Here is a 20,667-nt window from a genome sequence, read left to right as displayed (position 1 = left end):
TCTCTTTCCTTTTTTGGACTTTAATGAATTAACTTAACCCACTCGATTGTTATTTTCTGCGTAATTAGTTAAATTGAGCTAAATTCTAAATTCTAATACGAGTTTGAGAATTCCAAGTTGAGAGAGAGCTTGCTTGAGGAGGAGGAGAGCAGAGAGGATCGAGGAAGAATGAAGCATGTTGTGTGGTGGTGGTTGTGGTTGGTGACGGTGGCATTGGTGGCTGCGGATGCGAACGGATCCCAGAAATATGAGAAACAGCCATCTTCGTTAGAGTTTCAGTTTGCCGACAAGGAGGATGCGGCGGCAGCAGCGGCGGCGCCTGAGCTCATGGTTGGCCTCACTCTTATCGACTCTGCGGCTTCCAAAGGAGCTGGTTCGTGTCGTCTCTTTTGAATTGATTCAACTCAACGTTTATTTATTAACTAATAACCCATTGATTAAATTAAATTAAATTAAACCCATTGTTAATTATTACATAAATAGTTGAATACTTAAATGGCAGTCTGTTTGGATGGCACATTGCCTGGTTACCATCTTCATGGTGGGTATGGATCGGGTGCAAATAGCTGGCTGATTCAGTTGGAGGGAGGTGGGTGGTGTAATACAATCAGAAATTGTGTTTTCCGTAAAACCACTCGCCGCGGTTCTTCCAAGTACATGGAAAAGCAATTACCGTTCACTGGATTATTGAGCAATAAACCTCAACAAAACCCTGGTTCGTTGGTTTGCTTTGTTTTCCCGCTGCTGCCTTACTTACTTAATGCGTTATAATATATTTTTTTTATTGTATCAAATCAAAATCAAATGCATTTTCAGCTCCTCCCTCTTTGTCTTGGTTAATTATTTGCACGTGCTTAATTTTTAATTGATAATTTATATGTTGCATGTTTGCAGATTTCTTCAACTGGAACAGAGTCAAGCTCCGTTACTGCGACGGGGCATCTTTCAGTGGAGACAGTCAGAATGAGGTTGGTGTTGGAATCGATCACCTTCATACTTAAGACCTATAACCGCTACAACTTTAGGGGTTTCATTAGCAATTCTGGATTAGTTTGGTGACCCACAACCATTTTGTAACCCTTTAGCTTCGCTTAATTCAAATCTCAACCCGTCACTGCATCGTTGGCCTAATATTTTCAACATGGTCAACTAGAGATAATATCTACATCGATGAATGAGCATTTTTAATTAACACACGAGGACTGCAGAGTTCATTATTTTGAAAACTAAAAGCTTTTGATTGTAAATTTTATTGAATATTCTAATTTCTCCTTTTCAGGCTGCACAACTTCAATTTCGAGGGCAAAGGATATGGTTGGCTGCCATGGATGAGTTAATGTCGAAAGGAATGCAGAAAGCCGACAAGGTTTTGCATTGAACTTGCTTTTAGTGATGGGAGTCAGCTTCGATATTTTTACTTTCTATTCACTAAATTGTGTTTCAGGCTTTTCTTTCTGGATGCTCTGCTGGGGGTCTGGCATCCATACTACACTGTGATGAGTTCCGGGACATGTTTCCAGAAACTACCACGGTGAAATGTCTAAGTGATGCTGGAATGTTCCTTGATGCGTAATGAGCTGATCTTCTATAACTTCTATCAATGTGCATTCTTCAGTTGAGGTTCCAGTGATTGTTTTTGTTTTATTTTGCAGAACTGATGTATCTGGTGGGCACACATTAAGGAATTTTTATGCAGGTGTAGTTAGCTTGCAGGTAGGGTTCTTCAGTCTCTGCTTTCATGGTTGACTAACCTCCAATTTTAAATTAAGAACCTAGGTTTAGTTCTGGGTCTTACCTTTGAAGGACAGAGCTTGTATTATAATTGTAAATTTCTTTCTAAATAAGTCTAGCTTTTTCTATGTATTGCTTGTGAGCTTGTCACAAGACTCACAACAATAGTAGTCACGCTGGCCTACAAATTAATTGCAATACCGCAGCTATCTGTTCACAACTTCAGTTTGAGTTGCTTTTGGTCATTTGAGATGAAGTTTACTAATATTTAGTAGCACAGATTTGGGACATTAGTATTTGTTGACTAGTAACAGACAATATGGACTTCAATTGTCATCTTATCGGCTTCTTTTATAGAACTCTCCAGTCACTTTGCATGTTCTGATGTTGGATATTTGTTATGAATTTTAGGAAGTGCAAAAAAATCTGCCTAAGACTTGTCTCCATCATCTAGACCCAACTTCGGTAATCCTCTGTTTAATTGAATTTGATGGTATGTGTGTGAATACAATTTTAACTCCCTCCCTCCCTCCCTCCCTCCCTCTCTCTCTCTCTCTCTCTCTCTCTCTCTCTCTCAGTGCTTTTTTCCTCAGAATTTGGTTGCAAATGTTAAGACCCCCATGTTTCTTCTCAATGCAGCCTATGATGCATGGCAGGTAATCTTCTTTTTATTTTTTTTCATTATACGATTTGGAGGGCCTGTTGTTATTGGTTGACAGTATTTATCTATACCTCCTCAAACACTGTCTGCTTGGTGCAACTGCTGGATTGTCAAGCCACTGCATTGTTTATTCTTTATTTTTAAAATGCTCTTCTTATAAGAGGCATAGTTGAAAGCCGTAGTTTTTAACCATATGACTGTTACTTTTAGGACAACAATCAGTACTAATAAGACCAATTGCCAAGGACTTACTGGTATTTCATGGCCCCGATGATTAACAAAATCTTTGATAGTTTGACCCAAGTCCTGTATATGTTTTCTTCAGGTGCAAGCTAGTTTAGCCCCTCGATCTGCTGATCCTCATGGAGTATGGAACGAATGCAAAGGAAATTATGCACTTTGTAACTCATCCCAGATCCAGTTTCTCCAAGGTAATTCTCAGTTTTTTTGCTCGTCTTGATTTTATTTGTTTTATCGTCATGTATTCATAACTTAAACAGGCTCACATAATGATCTTCTCTTTCTCTTCAATGGAGCAGACTTCAGAAATCAAATGCTCAATGCTGTTAGTGATTTCTCAAAGTCTAATAAAAACGGATTATTCATAAATTCCTGCTTCGCTCACTGCCAGTCCGAGAGACAAGATACGTGGTTTGCTGATGATTCTCCTCTTCTTGGAAACAGGGTATGTCCCCATCTATGTTTTCAAATGGTTGTGGAAGTCATAGTAAGAGTTTGAGATGAGAAAAAGGTTACTTTAGTGAATTCTCATCTAGGGCAGAGGCAGCCTTAAACTCACAAAATTGTGTCTGTAATTATCTATTTGAAATATTTCGGTTAAATGAGAATGGCAGAAGCATTCTGTTAATACCATATTACAGGCAGTAAAATGTAGCAAACAATTTTCATTGAATGATTAAATGTAGCATTCGAAATCTCAAGATGCACATATTTGGCTTCTACAGTCATTTATGACGAAATGAAATTAGTTTTTGAAAAGACATGGATTAAGTTACATTTCTTTTATGCAGGCAATTGCTGTGTCTGTTGGGGACTGGTATTTTGATAGAGTGCCAGTTAAAGCTATTGACTGTGCATACCCCTGCGATAACACCTGCCACAATCTTATGTCCAAGTGAGTGAGAATTCATGGCTTACTCCATTACCATTTCTGGAATTTGTATCTATTCATTTATTGGAATAAACTTACTACTTGTTTTTATGAAAGTTTTTGTAATTGCTGGAGTCATCCTCATTTTCTCTCACATTAAGAGATTCTGGTGGCTCAATATAATTTGGAATCTTTTCATGATTTTAAATCTGATGGCTCCTAAGTAGTGCACTCCTTATGACTCAATTAGTTGCTATTGCTTTTGTTTCAAAAGGTCAATTGGCCCACAAATCACTAGGGGCCTGTTTGGTATCCTATTTGAAATTTTTTATCATTTCTCAAAACATTTCTTAAGAACATTTCTTGAAAACAATTTTCTTTAAGACTAAAAAACTTGATTGGTTTGCGATTTAAAAATTTTAAATCTTACAGCTTAAACTAGACAAAGAGATCTATAAAGAGAGGGTCGCAGGAGAGGGAGAAACATGAGAGAGGAGAAAAGAAAGTAAGAGATGATTGAAGGAAAGAGAAAGAAGAGAGATGATCGGACGAGATAGAGAGGACGTGGAGTGAGAGAAAGAACCGAGAAAATGAAGAGAGCAGATTGGAGGAGAGACAAAAAAGATATAAAAAATAAAAAAAAAAAGAGAAGAGAGAAAGAAGAAAAGAGAGATAAATTTGGAGTGAGAGGACAAGAGGGAGGGAAAAGAAAGGAGTGAGTTTAAGTTTAAAAACTCTAAAAACTTACTTTTTATGTTTTTAGAGAATAGACTATATTTTTTTAGTTAGTCTTGAGTTCAGTTTTTAAAAATAGTCCTAACAAACAAGTTTTTTAGGCGTAAAACTTGAAAATTGTTTTTTGAGTTTAAAATGTTGGATTCAAGTAGAGTACCATACAGACCCTAGATTTGTAGTGATCAAGAGATCCTTGTGGTGAGGCACTGGCCAATAAAATGGAGAGGTTTGAACGAGTGCCTACGTCCTTGAGTTGGGAAAGTGTTGGTTTCGATAGTTGTTCATGTGTTTATTCGGTGTACAAGTTTTCAACTTGTTAGCAACATAGGAGTAAATTCAGCATCCAAATGAGCAGATGCCTTCTCTTGTCAGATTTCTATAACCTTACCGAAATTCTTCTGTCGATTTCAATTTTGAGAGACTGAAATGATTCTTCTACTATGCAGCGAGGATTTATCTTCGTCCGTGACATATTCTCAGTCCACAAGGTTGTCTTTAACCGTGCTAAATCTGCTAAGTGTCTTGATGGTGCCCATAATTTGTTCCGGATGCATCATGTGGTTTCAGTATGCCCAGTGATGATAGGTGGTATCTCTCTCTGTGTGTGCAGAGACTGCAATTTTCGCCTTCTATTTGTTTCTTTAATATCACGAGGTAGGGTTTAATTTACTAGCTCGCTGGCACAAACCCTCCAGCATCGATTGTCTCCTTAGGCCTGACTGCGGCCATTAATTGTTAACGCAGTTTGATTTAGAGAGAGAAAGCTAGGGCTAAAAACTTTACCTCAATTTTGATCTCCTGGACCCAGGGTTTCACCCAAATAAGTATGGCGTTGTTTCTTCGTCTGTCTCTGTTTTAGTTTAGTCAATCTTGTTTAAGAGCTTTCGAGCAGTTTTGGTAGCACAACATTTTTGGACAACAATAGGACTATGCAGAGAGGAGAAATTTTTTGGATACATGTTGCATAACTAATACAATATCGATGCCAATCCTATTTAGGATATACACTTAATCAAACCAATATCCAATTGGAAACTGAAACTTCCAAATCTTTCATACACGATAAACATAATCAAGCGTGTATCTAAGTCTACCATGATGAGACAATCATTGATCGTGTCATATTTACAATGTGGAGAAGCTGCAGAGGTACGAGCGAAAGTGAACTCGATACAGATGAAGGAGCGTCAATCATAAATTCCGACACTCACAGGGAAAATGTACCCAAAAGGCAGAAGAAAGAAAAATGTGCTTAGCGGAAAGGCTACTACTATACTATCACTATGTTCAATCCCCAAACTGGGAACTCTCCCTCCGGACCCGAAATGCCTCATTGTTCTGTTCTGTACTCAAACATAAGTGTCAGGACTAAGGAGTAAACTAAATACCTATAAGAAATCAAAACTGAGATAATAGACGATTTTTTGTGAATGAGTCAGCTAGCTCAGCTTCCTGGTCGTGATGTGGATGCCAGTGCCACTGCCTGCGCCCAGACCTTGAGTCGAGCCTTGACTTCCCGTGGGTCGTCACCTGAAGCGAGACATTTAGTACTTGGGAAGATGCAGTTTAGAACTCAAATTTTCAAAAAGAAGCAACTCGAGGTCTGGCATACATACCAGGGCTGGAGATGCGCCAGTTAGCAATGGGGGAGTTGGCACCGCTACTGCAGGTAGTGTTCGTGTCGAGGGTGGAGGCGGAGCGAGAAAGACGGGAGGGCGTCTCGTGCAGCATCTGGTGGTGCTCCAACTCAAATCCAAGATCTCTGCAAGCCTTTACCTCGTCCAAGTCCATGCAGAGGGACCTCCTCCCTCCCTTGGGCCTGGTTATGACCACCACCCCTGTACCTGGACCACTGGTGCCGCCCTGATCACTCTCCCCGCTAAAGCTGTGATAATGATCAAGCTGCTGCTGATGATTACTGATATTGCACATCCTCATCATCATCATTTTCATGCTCTCCTTATTGTCCTCCTCCTCGTCATTTTCATCTTTCTTCGTCGCAAGGGTTCCTCTGTCTGGTGATGCCGATAGCCATGAGTGTCGGTTCCTCACGATTCTCCTCCTACTTGTCCTCCTCCTGCTCCTCTTGGGATGGTGGCTCGTTGCTGTTTGATCTTCATTCTCGCTGGCATACTCTTTGACCAAAAAGGGATTGGGATGTTTATAACTGAACAGTTGGCCCGGAGCAGCAGCAGCAGCCTGTGTCCGCCTTCGCCTTGGGGGTGTTGCGGGAAGCGAGTAGCATCCGGGTTCCCCGTCGGAGTCGGATGAGAGGCCAGCTTCTGGTAGGACTTGTTTGGGCCGTTTGTGATAGGATGTGTCGTCCTCCTCGTCGTCTACATAGCCATCGTCAAGGGTTTCGATGGACAAGAGTGACATTTGCATAGTCATGCCTTGTTGCCGGGCATGGGTTTGATCTTGATGCTGTTGGCCTTGGTGGTAGTAGTCGAGGGCGTAGGTAGCAACCTCCTCCTCATCAGCAATAATAATGTCTTGGTCGTCATCATAGTCGTAATAGGTGGAACTCCGACTCCGAGTGCACATGGAAAGCCTGGACAAGTTGTGGGGATGGGAATAATGATGATCATACCCGTCATCGGTATCCCCGGCGTCATACTCGTCTTCCTGCATGGAGATGCAAGAGCGGATGGTCATACTCTCATCCGACGCCATTGATATATGTGTGTGTGTGTGTGTGTCAGTCTGTCTTGACTCTCCGGACTTCCTCTTCCTCCGCTGCCGCTGGCGAGGTAAAGCGTTTAAGGAATGGATAGCTAGCTAGTGGTGGTAGCTGTTGAGTAGTAGTGAAAAGAAGAAGAAGAAGAAGATGAAGTGATGATTGAGGCGTTGAGTTGAGCAGAGTTGGTTGATGGTAAGAAGAAGGTAAAGGTGTGGTCCATGATCATTATATTTATATCCATAATCCAACCCCACCTAGTCCTCATCTCATCTTTACCCTATTTCATCTTTTTTCTAATACCTTTACGTCTCACTCAGTTAATCCCTGCAATGCCCTCCCCCTTTATACGATTCTACTACTAATTTTGGAGCACTTGCCATATGCGATACCACAAACAAGTTTCCTTCCCACGGTGGTGCTGGGTCCCTTGTGTATAATCTTCTTTATATAAAATTTGACTGCTTTCCCTTTTCATATTTTATATAATAAAAAAAATAGCATTAGACGTAATGTTAAATAACATTTTGTTTCGATTTATAAGTTTAAGTTTAAGTTTAAGTTGAATGTAAAAAAGATAATTCATTTTAAAATTTAAGTTAAACGTAGAAAGAGATTATACAAGTTCAAATAAAATTTCTGTTTTTTTGAGTTTTTTATAAAATGAATGTTTCCATGTTTTTGATAACATATAAAATTGCCGGGTAATGGGTATTTATGTTGAAAAGAGTCGTAGATATGGCATGTGATGTAATATGCAAAACCGCGTTTGAGAAGGACGCGAGACACCTGTCCGCGTTTTCACTAACATGGAAGAAAACAAGTGGTTGTGGGGTCCGTACGAATGATGGATGGTTTTATGGATGTCCAACACCTCCTCCCTCCTCCGCCTCAAATTAATACCAAATTTGGCCCATTTGTGGCCCATTTGTCCATCAACCACCACTCGCAGTCACAGAGAGACAGGTGGCAGGCAGGCAGGCACGGTGGTCAAACCTCATCCCCACAAGTGCCCTCTCAAGTTCTAACCAAGGGGAAATTTTTTAGTAAACACGAGATGTTGCATCACAAGTCACTATAAATAGAAGAAAATTTTATTTTTTAAACATTCCTCTACTTGCATAATAAAATATATTGTGCTACTCTATGTTCTGAACATAGTGAAAAATCTCTACCAACCATGACCACCTTTCTATTTCTACATTGCTTTCAGAGGCAGAGGCAAAGGCAGCGTATCTATTTATCCATTAACACTAATTTAATGATAATTAAATATGATTTCTTGAGCAAGAAAACCCTAACCCTATGAATTTGGAATTTTGGAGGGAGGGAAACTAGTAAAACCTTATGTGTTAAAAGGAAATTATTACTAACACTTTAAACATCTTATTTAATATTCTAAATTTTCTAAAATTAAAATTAAAAAAAACACTTTTTAACAATGTAGAATAAAATTTTCGAAGTACTAATAACAATTCTTTAATTAAATAACTCAGCTTATATTTTAATAATAAAAAAAAAAAACTCAGCTTAATATTATTATAACTGCCGTTAACCGACCGTTGATTATTCGTCATCGTTCATATCCAATTCCTTGCTTTGCGATCGCCTTCTCAATTCTGATTGCAAACGACAGCTCCAGGCTCCAGCTGATAATCTCATCTGATTATGTCCCCATCGGATCGAAGTGGAGAGAGTTTCCCGTTTCCTACGCTACACGTGTCCCATGCATGCATATACCAGGAAAGAATCCTCTCCGGATCCCTATCTCTTAATCCACCAAATCAAAAAATCTGTACTACTAAAATTTGATTGAACGGCTAAAGTTATTATAACTTTTAAAGTGGGCTCTTATTTATAGATGTTGGATCAAATTTTAATGACACGGATTTCCTGATTTGGTAAATTAAAAGGAAAAGATCTAAAGAGAATCCCTTTAAGTGTGTTGACGAGAGGCCGCCTCCACTTCCAGAGTAACAAAGACCTTATATTCTACTGCTCATCGCCTTATGAGTTTGATACATAATCATTATCATTGCTTGAGTGTGATTTAATCGTTGTGTCCAAGATAAAAAATAAAAATAAAAACAAATGAAAACTAGAGGATAGGAAGAACAGGTGTGCATTTGCTAAAACCCAAAGAACATGGAGTAAGGAGGGTCATTTTTGGAGGGATTGGATCCGAAGCAAAGGTCCCAATTTCCGTTCTTAAAGTTTTATTTCGGATCACAATTTTCAATTTTTGAGTTTTTTAAATGTTTTGTATTCAGAATTTTTCAGGTAAAAGAATTGACGGGCCAAATAAAAAGTTCCAATCAAAATTGCACCTCTAGGCAGTAGGCAGGTCACAGGACATAGAATGATAGAATCAAAGAAACTATGGAACAAATGAAAGTCGTCCATTTACAAAATTGACCCAATCCGTCATTCACTGGGTTAATTTTGATATTCTTGACAATGGCTATTACAAGGTTTTTACTACTTATGTACAAATAGTGCACAAGGAATTAGTAAAGTAATACTCACCAGTTGATTCTGCCATGTGGGAAATCTTAGGCAATTTGAAGCTCAGACCTCTCTGTTTTCTTGTTTCTCTTTGTTTCAGCAGTGCCCTCCTCAACTGCTGGTATCCTTGCTTGACCATCATCTACAAGCTTGAGATTATATAAAGAGTCTATCAATGAATCAGCTGAGTCTGAAGCCTCTGTTTTCCCCGCGCTGTTAACCCTGCTGCTCAGGTTTGGTTCGTGAAGGTTTTCACATCCCATATCCAGCTCTAATTTCTTCAACTCCTCATCGATGCTTTCTTCATCATTAACTGTGTAAAGGGAAGTTGCTTCTGCAAAAGCCAAATACATCAGATATGATATTAAATACCAAACACATTCCTGACAATTCAACCATTGCTTAATTGATTTTAACTCAAGAAGAGAAATTACCTAGAACATTTTCTATTTCCTTTTGTGTATCAATGCATTCCTCTATTTCTTGTAAGCTATGCTGGACTTCTTCCACACTAATCTTATTTTCCTTTATAGCTTGAGCTCCAATTTGAATGGCTTCGGAAACCTGCCAACAAGCCAAAATGGATCAGCTTACTAAAGATTCCCCCATTTCAAAAATTATTCAATTGCTTCAATTATTTACGCACTAATACATAAGATTATCTTCACTCCTACAATTACCTTCTTCGTTGATTCGGCACTTGCAATAACATCAAGGACTTCCTCCACTCTATTCAAGAGAGCTGCACATTTTTCCCTACTCTCATTGGCTAACTTTAACTCCCTTGCATGCCTCAGCGCTGCTTTCTTGTTTCCAGATTTCAAACAAGCTAATGCTGATTTTCGTGACCTATACATAAAATAAAACACACTCAATCACTAGGACAAACACACTTGTTTTTATCCACATAAGAAAACAGATATAAATCAAGGGAGCATAGAAGACGGCAATTATAATGTAGATCTTTAACAGTTCTGCACCCAACATTTCTATAACAAACAAATCCATTCTAATTGTCCATGGTTACTAATGTTGACGGAACTTTCCAACCAGCTGGCACAAGCCAGAGATATCAAATAAGTCAAGAAATGATGAGCCAAGGTAATGATAACATAAATATTATCATGATACAGCAGAGGCAATCTCTGTAACAGTTCACATAAGCCCATTTGTTTATAAGTGATTTGAGCTACCGTAGATGTCATCATGTCACACAATGCCATTAACTGAGAAATGAGTGAGTATGTTGATTGAGATCTATGAAAAGATGGTCTCAGATTCTCCAACAAGAAAGTCAGAAAGTAGAGTATTAAGAGTGAGAAAAAGTTACGTTTCATAACGTTGGTCAATCACATGAAGTTGCTGTTGAAGCTTTTCTGTTGTCCAAATCAAGTGCAGAACATCACAATCTAGACTTGAAATACTCGGAAGGGAAGATGCTGAAAGGGAAAGTTTCACACCCTGCAAAAGAAGAAAGCCACAAACAAAACAAATCTCAATTTACGTGATCATATGAGAAATGATTTTCAAAGCTGAAGGAAACAAATCCATTGTGCATAATTACAAAGAAATAGGATAGAAGAATGACAAGTAGTACTCGTACTACCTACCTCTATGAGGTCTCCCTTGGAAAGAGAGAGATAGCGTGCCTTGGCTTGCGCTACCAAATGAGACAAGACCGCGGAAGCTTCATCGGGTCCTCCACATAAGTCCTGGAACCTCTTCATGGTGATGACGCATGAAGAAGTCCAATGGCATTCAGATAAAAGCTTCACAACTTGAGCAGCTTTATCCTATACATTCACAACCAACAAAACCCCTATCAAATGACCAAGAATAAGAAGTTAAAACCAAAGTGATGGCGATGGAGATGGAGAAGAGAAAAATGAATGCCTTCAAAAGTGAGGTAAGGATGAGACGATCTTGGGACATAAGAAGCTCCGGAGTGGTCCTGAGCATTGCCATGGAATTGGAAAGTCTGCTGAAAATCTGGGAGAGACGCCCTGCAGTGGGGTCCACAAGATCCACACTGAGAACAACCTCACCTTCATTATACATTTCAAACTGAAATAACAAACAAACAAGAAATCAAGAAAATGTTGATGTTCCTAATCCTAGTCCGTACCCAAAACATGCATAGATGATAGGGAGGGATACCAGAACTGTGGGGAGGCAGAGAGGGGCGAGGCCTCCTCGATTGAACCAGTGGGTATTGAGGCGAGAGGGGGAAATGAAGAAAACGCCCAACTGGCGAGCGACGCAGAGGATTAAATCTCTCCAGAAGAGGTAAACGGGTTCCCAATCGGATCTCTGCCCGCTAAACGCCTTGAATCGGGCTCTCGTCATCACTTGGTCGTCCCAATCGCCCACTGCTTTCCCTATCAACTCCCTCACTCTCTCACTCTCACTCTCTTCCATTTTTCGACTGTCCACTGCTTCCTTCCCAGTTTCAATTTCAATTTCAATTTCTAAACCCCAACCAAATTCAAATAATCAACTCAACTCTAACCTCCAATCTAATGAAGATGGTGTGTCGTCGGCCTCCATTACGCTGTCGTCTCGTTGCTCGTCTCCCAGTTTGTGATCTTGGCCCATTTACTTATAATGATTTAGCCCAATCCATTGTCCATTATCTATTAGCTAGCTCGAGCTTCGCGCTTCTAAGCATTGAAGATAATAAAGGACAGTTAAAACTAATGCTATACTTCAAAGATCACACGGTGGTGGTTAAGGTCAAGTTGAAATGTCTCTTGAGTTTTTTCGGTACCCAGAAAAATGAATTGTCGTAGCGAATCTACCAATTGTTCCCTTTCTAAAAGAAAAGTAAAGAAAAAAAAAGGTTGAAAATATTTATATGTATCAAGGAACTTAGGGCGAATGTGGAGAAGACGAAGGCCTCGTATATGGACATCTGTTATGTAATGTATTTAGCCTAAGTTCTTATTCTCTCTGTCTTACCTTATGTTATTTGAAATGTTTGTTTTATATTTTGGTGACCAATTGATAAAAAATACAAAAACAAAGAGAAACCAATAAATGGGTGAAACGTGGCACAACATGTAAAATTCATAGAAGTTTAGATTCGGAAATAAAGAGGGAAGAATGAGCAGACATCAAACAATTAACTTATGTTTTTTGTTATCATAGAATTTGTAAGTATTTGTGCACATTAAGTTAATAGGGGCAATTTTTATTTTTTCATGCAACATTTTTACGCTAAGAAGTGGATTAATAAATTAGTTTTGAATTCGTCATTTATGAAATTTAGACCTCACACGTCTTACTCACAAGTAAGAGGAAAGAGGTAAACTACTATACTCAAATATCAAGGACCATTTGATTTGAGCATTTTATAACACTATACTAGTCATATACGCACATGTTATACGTTTGTAATTTAAATTTGTCTTTTATTTGTTATAAAAATCTTTTTATCACTTCTTTGGAAAAAAAAAAATTGGGCGTGAAACTTTGAAGAGGGGGTTAAGGGGGTGGCTTTGAAGTGGGGAGACGTGGGTTTAAAGACAAAAACTCCTCCATTTTTTCATTTTATTTTTTTATTTTTAAAATAGAATACATGACATTTGAGGTTCATGTAAAAAACTGAAATTTTAAGTGGTATGTAATTACTAAATTGCCATGTCTTTTAATTTTGTTTAGCTTTAAATAAGAAGGTTATAATAGTATTTTCATGAAGTTATAATTGACAATCAGAGTTCTATTAGATAAGATGAATTGTCAAATCTAGTTTTGACCAAACACCAGCTCTTTCAAGGGAGGAGAAAGGTCATTGTATTAGGTGATTAGTCTCAATTTCCTGTGAACGAACCGAAGAAATCCGGCCGTCTCTCTTGCTTTCCTTCCCGTACTCCTGCTCTATGCTTTTACTACATCATATTCATTCTTCAACTGTGTATTTTCATGCGTTACATGAAATCACATTTAACGAAGGATGGGATAATTCGTACCAAGCTTCGGGTCTGGGGCTATCTGGTTCTAAATCTCTGTGTGGTGAGCTGAGCTGTACGCAGTTTGTGTATCAACTTAGAATGCCCTCTTTTAAACACAATGCCAGTTCGTGTTTCAACTGGAGCATCTTTCCACGCGCCATCTGCATTTAGTGAGACAATAAGTTAGCTATACCAGATGCCTACGCATTATCCCAAATAAAAAGAGATAGATGAGATGACAGGCTGATTATTACAAAATGACAATTTTTTTAAACATCTTCAAGTTCTTAACCCAACTACGAAGTCCATGATTCCAGTCACTGAATGACACCTGCAGGATTTCTTTCTAGGGAATTTAGAAGATAAATCCCTGCTAGATGAGAGTCCAAGATTGAGAGGATTTCGTAGGTCTGTTTTTCTCACGAGGTCTATTGAGTGACACGCACTGAAAAGTGTATATTATGCTGCTGGAAGTGATCTAATAGCTAGTTAGATATATACACAAAATATATGCCGCACCAACTTATCGTAAGTTTATAACTTTATAGCTATGTACTTACAACCAAGGCAAAACCAACATGCAACACAGTTACATTACGCAAATAATTGCACGAAACTCCCTAATAAATATTACATAGATAGAAGGAAAACTTGCCTTTTGGGTGACTTGGATTCTTCTTTGGGCATCATTGAATTGGGCCTCAATTGCTTCTTCCACTTGCACGAGAAGCTTTCTGTGTGATGCTTCTGTAAGTGAAACAGAATCAAAAGAGTACCAGGATTTGGAACGTTGTTTGTTTGCAATGAGAGTACAAACACTTTTAGCTCATCTAAAAAGGCCTTTTACAGTACGGTCTGGGTTCAACATCAATGATTTTTGCTGTATAACATAATGCGGCCACACAAACAGAGTTCTAGCTGCTTATTTAGTTCATCATTATCATCCCAATAAATGCTGGATTTGTGTTGATTTCAACGCATGTAGTCTATATAAGCATAGGATGCATGGAACTTTAATGTATGTAGTCAGCATTCAAAGACTCCTGTGACTATGGAGATGTCACCATATTAAACTATCATCGGGAGGCTTTTATATCTATTATTTAGCTTGTTGAAAGTATAATTTATCGGCAGAATCATGATCGACATGATATAACACCTATACAAACACATTTCAGTAATGAATTGACACAAAGACAATACAAATATAATAAATGTAGAGATGCTGCCATACTTTGCTTATCAACAGTTCCCTTAAACTCTGTCAGGTACACTTCCAGCCCTTCAAGTGTGCTCCTGCATTCCTGAAGATGCTGATTGACTTGTTCCTTGAACTTGTCATAAATCACTTTCAATTGTTCTTGTTGCTCTGCATAAAAAAAGGTGGGTTTTCAGGCATAGCTTCAACGAGAAGAAAATCCCAATTCCAAGTGCACGCAGGCTAAACTGATTATATACTTGTGATTTCCATGAAGCCCTCCCTCCAAGAAGAAAATATGGAGTGTGATTTTCAACAAAAAAAGTACCCAGTGTAGATCAGGGATTTCCAATATATTAAATGTTAAAAAGCTAGAGCGTCCAATCTAAAAATCAATATAATGTTTGATGTGAGATTCTTTATTCTCAAAACCACACAAACCCCCCCCCCCCCCCCCGGTCCACCCCCCAAAAAAAAATAAATAAATAAAACCACCCCCCACAAACACGTGGTTTATCATATTGGGGTGATGTGGAATATATGTGGCCAAATTGGACTAGATGAATTGCTGTTTTGATTTTTGATACCATGTTAAGCTGGACCACCCAACCAAAACCAGTTACCAATTGAAAGGGAGGCCTAGGATTTACATATTACAATGAAAGGCTTAGAACGTTTGATGCCAGACTTCATATTCTCAACAATAAAGAATTTAAAACATGTCACCATTAAAACAAGCTAGCTCTGTTTCCTATTATGATATTGGTATATCATATAATCCTATAGCCAAACAAACTACCTCATGACATAGGGGATAACCTATTATGATATTGGTATATCATTTATTCCTATAGCCAAACAAACAACCTCATGAATCAGGGGATAAAAGGAAAAAAATTCCCCAGTAGAACTTGCAAAATCACCCAGTGCAGGTGAGTATTACAAAAATGCTAGCAAATTAATTTTCAGGAACTAATCACATGATAGAACACACTAAAGGAAGGGTGACTATGATCGATGATATAAGTGATTACCAAGATACATTTAAATCTAACAATAACTCTTTTCACATGTGTCATAAATATATCTGTCAGGAGTGGGTACAGTTCAGCTTGATCAAACCACCCTTAAACAGAAAAGTGGAAGGACATAAGTATTTGGAGATGGAAACATATTTTTAATATTCGTTACTTATAAGATTCAAATTACTCAATCCAAAACATAATAATTATAATAATAATAAACTGAAAATATCAGAAATACAACTTTTACAACCTTCAAACCTTGATTCCAGCCTTTTTCTCTTTGATTTACTGAGGTTTGTGAGCTTCCCTCTGAAAATCATCCAAAACATCTAAGAAATTGTTGAAATTAATAGAGAAACCTCAAACCTGTCAGTTGAAAGTACCTACATGTCTGTTTGAATCTGAGAGTCAACAGTTTGCAGCTGCATATGTACCTCCGCAGCAACAGACATTAAAATTTCAAAGGATTTCCTATTAGTTGCTGACTTCATTTTGGCTTTAAGTTTTTCTAATTCCAATGTAAACAATTCAACAGCCCTGAAACATTATCATGCGCAACACATAAATCACAAACGGGTAGCAAGTATAACTGCACCAAATCACATATAACAACACAAAGAACAGAGAGGAGAAAACCTAGCCAGTCCATCCACTAGATTAGGCTCTGAAGGTTCCTCTATCCAGTTATCTTCTTCAGTCCCTGCAACATCAAAATGTTAATGCATATTAAGAGAGGGTGAGGTAGCTGAAAGCTTTAAATGAATAAATGTGTTGGTTTGTGGCAGCAGAGTCTCTCCTGTACAAAGTTGGAATATAGTTTTTCAGCATTACTAATTTCTGGAGGGAATGTATATTTTTCTAAGAAACCTACAGAACAGTTAGATAACTGAAGTGGCTATCATTCTTCTGCGGGGCAGGGGAGGGGGAAAGAAACATATGGCAGCTTCCTACATCATACAATTAAAATCAATTGTATTCTAAAGGTGCTTAATCAATCAAGCATGCTTAAGTTAAAAATGCATTTATCCTACAATATAGATAAGGGTCTGGGTGAACATACAGTCACGTCCTTGGATAATAGGAGAACCTTCTCCACAACTCCTCAAGTCCCCCTCTTCAGATGATGATGAAAGAAGGCCATCTTCTGCAGCATTTTCTTCCATATCCGGTGTTGTTTTTCTCAATGGTGAATCCTTGAGTTCCTCTACAGCATCCTGAAGTTCAATAAGGAAAGACAGAAGGCAGAAACAAAATACTAATCAAAGAATGGTATACTGTGAAACTATCTTATCAGAACCATTCAATAACAAAGGATACAGAAGATTTTGCTTGTTCATTATCACAACAATCTTGTTTTGGAGTCCAGAAAGTACTGAAACTTCGAATGTCTCCCACAGTAAATCTCCTCTCTGTTACAGCAGGACTACTAGCATCTACCATTTGGTCTGAGTTTGGGATTGAGCTAGGGGAAGAACTTGATGTGGGTGTTTTAATTCCAAATGTGGGACTCAGATCATCTGCTTCTGGACTAGTAGCTTTCTTCAAGCTTGGATTGCCATTGTCTTCCTGGTAGTCGTTATTTGCGGGACTGACAAAATCTGCCTTAAATTTCTTGTATATGAGTGGTGATTGGCAGATTTCCTGCTCTTGAATATTTTTTTCCAGTTCATGATACTCTCTTTTATTCTCATGTTGGCAACCATGAGAATCTCCTATTTTCTTGCCTACAGAACTATTTTGCTTGGCAGGTGATTGTGGCTTACTCCTAATAATCTCTTTCTGAGTCTTAGTTGATTTATCCTTTTCAGGAAGGCAGATCCCATGGGACTCAGTTCTGAAACTTTTGACCTCTGTCTTCTTCCGCATAGACTTTGAGGATCCACCACCAGAAGAGCCATGTAGCTTCCCATCGCATTCTTGTTCGAAGGAAAATATGTTGTTCTCTTGCTGTTTCAGTTTGTAACCAGAGGATGGACCATTTTTTGTACTTGTCTGCTGTTTTTTCGTTGGACCTCTCTTTCGGCTCAATGAATGAGTCACAGGTCTCCTGACAATATTATCAGGACTTTCAGAATCCATTTCTATAGTATCTGAATTTTGTTGGGGTTTGATAAATGCATCACCCTTGTCATCATACTTTTGCTCTGGTATATGCTTAGGCTTGACAACTGTGGAACCCATTTGGTCAAATTCCGGCTGTGGATTTATACTATCACCAACCTCAGGAGGCTGAGATTTGGAATGCTCATCAGGTGAAGAAATGGTTCCCAATATCTCCCAAAGCTTCATTCTGAGAGTTTCAGTTCTCCTGCTTTCTGTTGCATCTGTTTTATCCACTGTCACCTCCTTGTCTGTTGCATCTGTTTTATCAACTGGTGAATCCTTATCCATCATTACAACTTCCTGTGCAGTCACAAATGTGAAATCCTGAAGTTCCACTGATCCATCCTTCACTCCTCTCTTTCTGTATCTAACTCCATCAAAGTTCTTCTGCTTCTTACCGTCAGACTGGAAAAAGGAAGTCTGGTTTGCGAAAAACAGAACAGAATTTGTAACTGGTGCATTCGTTGTTCCATCACATTTGGACTGCTTCCCACTACAAGATGGCAAATCAGAAGACTGTTTTGCATGAAGAGGGGGATCTGAAGTACGCATTTTCTCGTGGAATGATGCAGTACTAACCCATGGGGAATTCACCTGCTCTGGATCCCTAGCTTGTTTTATTTTCTTGGCAGCTGTGACATCTTGCTCCTTGCTTATTTCCTCCGTGGTATTGCCTAAATTAGATGTTCCCCTTTCTGCATTTGGCACCACAGGTTCACCTACCTTGGTGACTCCAGACTTTTTCTTGGTTGATGGGTCTACCACAACTCCAATCGATATCTTTCTCGATTGGCTAAATGGATGATTAATGCTTCCAAAACTCCTACAATTGCTTGTTTGGTCCTGAAACGTATTTGGTGAGGGATTAAGCATATAATTTTTGTTTGTTTTCAATATCGACTAAAATTTCCAAGGATTCTAATTCTTTGGGGATCGCAAATCCCAATTGCACTCTACCATCCTGTTTCCTTTATCTATATTATAAGATGTATATCCAATAAACCATCAAGCAAAAGGGGGAAAGACATATCAGATGAAACAACATTTTCAGATTGAGCAACTCAGTCATGCATAACATGCACATAACTTATTAAACAAAGTAAAACCAAAATGGCAACATGAACAACTCAGTGACACAGATGTTAACAATTAACAGATGGCAATCATGAGTAAATGATAGCATATATATAATGAGATTCATGAAAGATTATGCACCAAGTACCAAATAAGATGATGAACACGAAAAAATTAATTGGAAATTTTAAAGAAACTCAGTCGTTAGCTATATAACTAGGACATATTCAAATGTTAGTACTTACATCCCGTAAGTATTGCAGTGAATCCACCTCCATTGTTTGAGAACAAAGAAGCAGCAAAACTGCAGCTGTGACCTGGACAGTAAACTAAGCAATTTAGTTCGAAAAACAAAGACAGTTGCGTAAGAGGAGGGGCAGAGCAAGGCAGACAGAAAGCTAATAGTCTTTGCTGATGAAGAAAAAAAAGTGTGAAATGAATCTAAAAGAAATTCAATATCATGATAATTCATTTCAGACCATACACAGAGAACCAAGATCGATGGGTAACTTTATTACATAGTTTAGGGTTTCAAAGTTTCTAAAGGAGTGTAAAAGGCACGCACAAAAGTAAAGAGGGATTTACTATTCCTTCATGATTTCTTATCCTAAATTCCTAATTAATCATACTTTGTAGCACCCAAGATAAAGCTAAGGCTCTACAATTTCGAATTCATCAACCAACACGAAAAAAATCAGTAATTGGTAAATAATCACCAAGTAAAGTATTTCATTGGAATTAGACGATGGTGATACGAAATAAACCCTAATTCACCGAAAATTAACTTTCAGGCGCTCACAACCTTGATGAATTGCAGATTTAGGTTCTGAATCTCAGAGATCAGATGACACACCACACCATACCAGACCAGGAAAATGTACGAATGTGAGAAATTCAAACAACGAAATTAAACAAGTGAAAATCGGAGTTCAAAATCTCATAACCAGAAACTACATGGAAGAAAATGAAAATTTTAAAAACAAAATCATAGTAAATAGCCTACTGCTTGTTGAGCGTTGATGATCGATGACCTCCAGCTTTCAACTTTCACAATCCAATTTTTTTGCCGACGGTGAATCAGAGAGAGAGACGCAGAACAATGAAAAATGTATGAAAATACACGGCGGGAAATACATGTGAGTTTTTCTCCTGGCGCCTGACCGGCTCTATTTTATTCCAGAAGTGTATTGCGCACTCACTTTAAACTCAGTTGGCGATAGTACCCCTGCCCAGGTTGGATATAGGTCCGTTGGGTCGCATGGGTTTCGATATTGGGCTATCTGTAGCTTCATGGACCAGCTTCTCTATTTTGAATTCTCTCTTCAGACTTCAGAGTTTGTCCTTTTCTTACGTGCAAAAAAATTTAATTGACCCTATAATATTTTAACCTGTTATATTTATTCGGTGATATTTACTCGATAAGTGTTAAGAGATGGGCTCAACTTATTCTTTAGGGGTCTCAAGTAGGGCTGGACACGGACCAGATCAAACCTAATTTTGAAAGAATCGGATCAGATCGGAGTTTAAAAGAAAGGAAAATTAATGAAAAGGGTTTGAAAATTTTGAGTTTTAATGATAAGGACAAAATAAAGGGTAAAGTGAATAGTACCAGGTTTGACTTTTTAGTGTAAAAAATGTGGTTTTTCGTTAAAGTGAACAGTACCGCGAGCTTTTTTTTAAAACTCCCTTAAAAGAAATGGGACGGGAAGGGCTGGGTACATCATATTTCATTACAGGAATCAAATCGAACCCAGGCCGATCCGGGTCAGGTCCAAGGGTCTTTTGGGCTTTTTTTTTTTTTTTTTTTTTTTTTTTAACAAAACCACCACAAAAAGGAATGAGGACTTTGTCTTTCAAATTTGTCTCCGTCGCCTTCAAACTCTCCCTCCAGAACCAC

General features: G+C 38.4%; 3 protein-coding genes and 1 pseudogene across 4 annotated transcripts; 1 reads left to right on the top strand and 3 right to left on the bottom strand.

Moving 5' to 3' along the window:
- The first annotated feature begins 43 nt into the window (after positions 1-43).
- On the top strand, positions 44-5,082 carry LOC137738967 (pectin acetylesterase 3). The gene is made up of 12 exons (XM_068478435.1): positions 44-373; positions 503-715; positions 895-968; positions 1,280-1,366; positions 1,445-1,569; positions 1,653-1,713; positions 2,143-2,196; positions 2,310-2,387; positions 2,718-2,823; positions 2,932-3,077; positions 3,424-3,527; positions 4,685-5,082. Exons 1-12 carry the CDS (start codon positions 169-171, stop codon positions 4,815-4,817), a joined length of 1,386 nt encoding a protein of 461 aa, XP_068334536.1. The 5' UTR covers positions 44-168; the 3' UTR covers positions 4,818-5,082.
- A 237-nt stretch (positions 5,083-5,319) lies between these two features.
- On the bottom strand, positions 5,320-7,037 carry LOC137738968 (uncharacterized). The gene is made up of 2 exons (XM_068478436.1): positions 5,855-7,037; positions 5,320-5,768 (listed from the first exon to the last, which is right to left on the bottom strand). Exons 1-2 carry the CDS (start codon positions 6,909-6,911, stop codon positions 5,683-5,685), a joined length of 1,143 nt encoding a protein of 380 aa, XP_068334537.1. The 5' UTR covers positions 6,912-7,037; the 3' UTR covers positions 5,320-5,682.
- Positions 7,038-9,281: 2,244 nt separating this feature from the next.
- LOC137739994 (uncharacterized) lies at positions 9,282-12,128 on the bottom strand. Of its 2 annotated transcripts, none has more exons than XM_068479773.1 (7): positions 11,546-12,128; positions 11,314-11,449; positions 11,031-11,213; positions 10,751-10,881; positions 10,101-10,269; positions 9,855-9,984; positions 9,282-9,754 (listed from the first exon to the last, which is right to left on the bottom strand). In XM_068479773.1, exons 1-7 carry the CDS (start codon positions 11,836-11,838, stop codon positions 9,468-9,470), a joined length of 1,329 nt encoding a protein of 442 aa, XP_068335874.1. In that variant the 5' UTR covers positions 11,839-12,128; the 3' UTR covers positions 9,282-9,467. The 2 variants fall into 2 exon arrangements, with proteins under 2 accessions (XP_068335874.1, XP_068335872.1); XM_068479771.1 differs by having other exon boundaries at positions 11,314-11,484; positions 11,578-12,121.
- A 1,060-nt stretch (positions 12,129-13,188) lies between these two features.
- On the bottom strand, positions 13,189-19,906 carry LOC137739832 (meiosis-specific protein ASY3-like; annotated as a pseudogene).
- Between the last annotated feature and the right edge of the window lie 761 nt (positions 19,907-20,667).

This window comes from Pyrus communis, chromosome 7 (genome assembly GCF_963583255.1).
Source record: "Pyrus communis chromosome 7, drPyrComm1.1, whole genome shotgun sequence".
In the NCBI taxonomy this organism is placed as follows: domain Eukaryota; kingdom Viridiplantae; phylum Streptophyta; class Magnoliopsida; order Rosales; family Rosaceae; genus Pyrus; species Pyrus communis.
This window is presented reverse-complemented; position numbering and strand designations above follow the sequence as displayed.